The 4,004-nt window shown below is 56.3% G+C and overlaps 1 protein-coding gene across 1 annotated transcript in view; it reads right to left on the bottom strand.

Moving 5' to 3' along the window:
- Positions 1-3,457, bottom strand: part of LOC103770154 (membralin) — a gene marked incomplete at both ends in the record, with an annotated part of 3,685 nt that extends 228 nt beyond the window's left edge. The window contains 6 exons of the mRNA XM_008937405.1: positions 602-701; positions 1,041-1,173; positions 1,679-1,762; positions 2,034-2,091; positions 2,901-3,001; positions 3,335-3,457. Of these exons, the coding sequence (XP_008935653.1) occupies positions 602-701; positions 1,041-1,173; positions 1,679-1,762; positions 2,034-2,091; positions 2,901-3,001; positions 3,335-3,457 (599 nt within the window). The remainder of the gene's footprint in view (positions 1-601; positions 702-1,040; positions 1,174-1,678; positions 1,763-2,033; positions 2,092-2,900; positions 3,002-3,334) is intronic.
- Between the last annotated feature and the right edge of the window lie 547 nt (positions 3,458-4,004).

Genomic DNA, 4,004 nt, shown 5'->3' with positions numbered 1-4,004 from the left:
GGAAAGATTTACCCCTTCCACTGTGACTCCTGAAAGCTGCTTTTACAGATCAACAAGAGAGTACAACCCTCTCCCTTTCAGAGGCTGAGAACAACTGAGGGCATTTCTCCAGCCCATCCTCAGCTCCTCGTCTCCAGCCTGCAGCAGATCCACAGCCAGACACACAGCAGGTTTGCCTGAGCCAGGATGCTGGAGACATCAACCTGGAGCTGGTCTTGCCAGCACCTTCACCACACAGCCCTCACCCTCTCTGACCCTCAGCAGGATTCCTGCCAGGAAGATGTGACAGGAATCCTCCCCCAACACCTTCCAGAGCTCACACGACATCAGCCTATTGTCAGCACACGGCTGGACTGGAGCCAGTGACCACAACGTCCTGCTGCTGGACAGGCTCCTCCTGCTGTTCCCTTCCCAAACCAGGGATCACTTCATGCCCTTACATAAATAAAGACTGCTGCTCAAACTCAGCGGACAAGGAGTTTGACAAAGCCCCAGCTGCTGCCCACTTCCCCCTCTGGCAGCCGAGCCCTTGGGGCTGGGTGGGCAACCAGGGCTCAGCTCCCAGGGCTGCCCAGTGCCCGGCAGAGGGGTGGCCACTGACCTGGATGAAGAGCCAGGAGGTGACGAGGGCCAGGCTGCTGTACTGCCCGTTGAAGCGGTAGTGGTAGGCGTAGAAGGCAAAGTGGTACAGGTAGAAGAACCTGGGGAGAGGAGCCATGAACACCAGGACACGCCAGTGGCCAGGACAAGTGTCAGATCCTTCCCACCCCTGCTCGGTTCTGAGCAGGGGGCACATTGCACAGCGTGGTGCAGACCCCAGTTAACAGGTAGTTACAATTGCCTGACTAGGAACAGAACCTCAACAGGGCAAAACAAAGGGCAGGGAAGGACAGGGGTGACTCTTGAGCCCCAGTGAGGGAGTGATGGCACTCTGGGCACTGTGACAGGCAGGGCAGCCCCAAGGAGCCCATCCGAGCAGCTGCCCCCACAGGAGAACAGCGGGATGGGCAGAGCTGGAACAGACCCCAGCCAGCTCCTACCTGAGCCAGTGCCTCTTGCTCGTGTTGGTGTGGCAGCAGATGGCATCGTACTGGTCGGCCAGCCACACGATGAGGATGATGTAGAAGGCAGTCGTGGTGTCGTTGAAGAACTCTGACATAATGGCCTCCATCCCTGGGGACAGAGGGGGTGTGATGTCAGTGTGCTGCCCACGGGCACGTGGAGGAACTGGAACCCCACATGGTCTCAGAGCAGGGGCTGTGGGACTGTGCAGCAGAGACCAGGGCAGGATTGATCCACTCCTGCCAAAGTGGCGGCCGAGGGCAAACGTGTCCCACTGCTGCCTGCAGCCCCTGCATGGGCACACACCCCGTGGGTTTCGAGTGGCCTTTGGTTGTTTCTTTTTTTAAATTCAGATTGTGCAATGTGGTCACAGGAAATGTGAATCTGAAATGAACTGAAGTGACAAAGCTTCAGTCTATCTGATTTGCACACAAGCGGCTTTTCCAGGGGACCCAGAAGGACAATGCAGCTCACTGTGCCACCCAGTTCCAGAGCCTTCCACCGTGTGACCAGCAGGCACAGCACCCGCCGGCCGGGGCCAGGGCAGGGCAGGGGCTCCTCTCAGCACGGGTGGCAGGGGGCAGCTGCCCAGGCCTGGCAGCCAGGGCGCCCTTACCGACGAGAGCCAGGATGACGGTGAGCAGGGGAGCCGCGGGGAACGCGATCGTCATGTTCATCTCCAGCATCTGCAGCAGGTCAACTGCAGGAGGCCAAGACAGAAGGTGGATGTGGGGCCACAGAACCCTCCACCCCACACTGCTCCCCATGCAGAGCACTCTGTGCAGCAGTCCACGGTCCCGAGCCCACCACCCCGACGCTGGTGAGGAGACAGGGCAGCTCTCACAGCACGGTGCTGGGGTGCAGGGTTGAGATGTTCCCCACACAGCTCTGTGAGGGGCACATACAGGGCACACCGTGCAGGAGCCTGCAGAGCACCCAGCACACCCTAAATGCCTTAGAAGAATCCTTACCAATGAAGACAAAGATCTGGTGGTGTGAGTAGCGCAGCAGCATGGACACAGAGAGGGTCTGCAGGGCAAGAACAGAGCCAGGGTCAGAGGCACAGGGCTCCAGGGAGCTGGGTGAGCTGGGGCCTGCCACACACAGCCCTGCACAGCCCTGCTCCCCAGGGGGAACCAGGGCTCCACAAGAGCAGCTAAGTTTTGTATTGATGCAGTGGAACAGACAGTAAGACATTCATCTGTAAAGAGACTGATCCTGAATATCTGAGCAGGGGCCAACCAAAGAGCAGCAGAGGCAGCACTGGAACTCAGCTTTCTGCCCATCACACATCTGTGCTCCAACAGCAGCCACCCAGCACCCTCCTCCTCCTCACTGCCCAGTGTCCCTGGACAAGAGCTGCCCCAGTGCACGGACAGGCACCAAGGGCAACAGCTGCCCACAACCATGAACAGAGCCCCAGTCACCCAGGATCCTGGCTAACACTTATCACCAACGACCTCATCTCACAGCCACAGGAGACCCAGCTCTATCCTGATCACTCCTGGCAAAGCAGTCAGGCCTGCTCTCAAGCCTCAGAGGACAAACTTCTGCACCTCACACACTGGCAGCTGGACTGCTTTAACTACACTGAGAGACTCTCTAACACAAACCTCCCTTTTGACAAAAAAACACATGACTTCATTCCATTTCAGCTCCTCTGTTTTGCTGTTGGGACTTTAAGAACTCACATTAAAAAAATAACCAGGGTAGAACCTCATCCTGCTCAGCTTTGCTGTAACAGCAGATGAGAACTCAGGGCTGTGCTGCCACATCAAAGATACACAGACCAGCACCAGGCTCAGCACCCAGGCAGCACCCAGCTCCCCTCCACTTACGAATATGACCATGATGACAAAGGCTGCCAGATACGACGTCCTGGCCATCCACATGCTGACAAAACGATAGTGCTCCCCAGACACCACATTCCGAAGGAAACCTGGAGAAGAAGAACATGCAGGCTCGGTGTGAACAGCCCACAAACTAAGAACAAACCTCTGAAGGAACAGGACCTAAAGCAGATCTATGGCAGCTCCCCCTCAGAGCAGCACTCTCGTTGTCATGCAGTGCAACAAGGCAGCAGGAAATCACGTTTGCAGACACCTCTCCCCTCCTGCTTGTTTCATTTCGTCCTTGACAATAACACTCTAATACAGGGAACAGTTCCCTGTGTTGAGATTAATCAATAGCCAGAAGATGATATCCAAGTACACACAGAGAAAACACCAGCTGCTCTGTGCAGCAGCCAAAAGCAGTTCTTCCCAAGCCTTACCTTTGTTTTCTTCATTTTCAGCTAAAGCTTTGACACTTGACATCAGGATGTCATCGTAACCCAGGAACTCGTCCAGCAAGAGGCGACTGAACCTGTCCCCAAAGCACTGATCCCTGGTAGGATCTAGAGGGAAGACAAAAACACACCCAGGTTGTCCACACCCTATGCCACAGAGGTGGCATGGCAAGCACAGAGTCTTCTCAAAGGACACGTGCCACCAGAGCTGTGCCTGCTCTCAGAGCTGGGACAGTAAAACTAAACTGGGCTGGACTGGGAGGGAAAATGTCACCCCCTGACAAACTCAGCCACATTGTCAAAATGTTAATGTCAGTTGGGCCTCAAGGACTCTGGCAGGGCTGTCACGTTCTCTGTTGGCACAGAGACACAGGGACTGGCCTCCTCTCCTCGGGCTATCTCCCCTCACTCAGCCCAACTACTGGCGCAGAGAAACAAGATCTGGTGAGACTCAGAGGGCTGGGCTGAGACTTTTTATCCCTCAGCTCAGTGTGACGCTGCTGGGACCCCCCTCCCCACCCACCCTCCTGCAGAGGCCACCCCAACACCTCCCCATGCTCTGGGGGCTAACGACGCCCGCTCGGTTCCACATTCTCCTGTGCACACAGTGACCAGCTTCTGAAAACAACCCAAGCCCAACAGAACAGGAGGCACC

This window comes from Merops nubicus, unplaced genomic scaffold, assembly GCF_000691845.1.
Source record: "Merops nubicus isolate BGI_N331 unplaced genomic scaffold, ASM69184v1 scaffold8953, whole genome shotgun sequence".
Lineage (NCBI taxonomy): Eukaryota > Metazoa > Chordata > Aves > Coraciiformes > Meropidae > Merops > Merops nubicus.
This window is presented reverse-complemented; position numbering and strand designations above follow the sequence as displayed.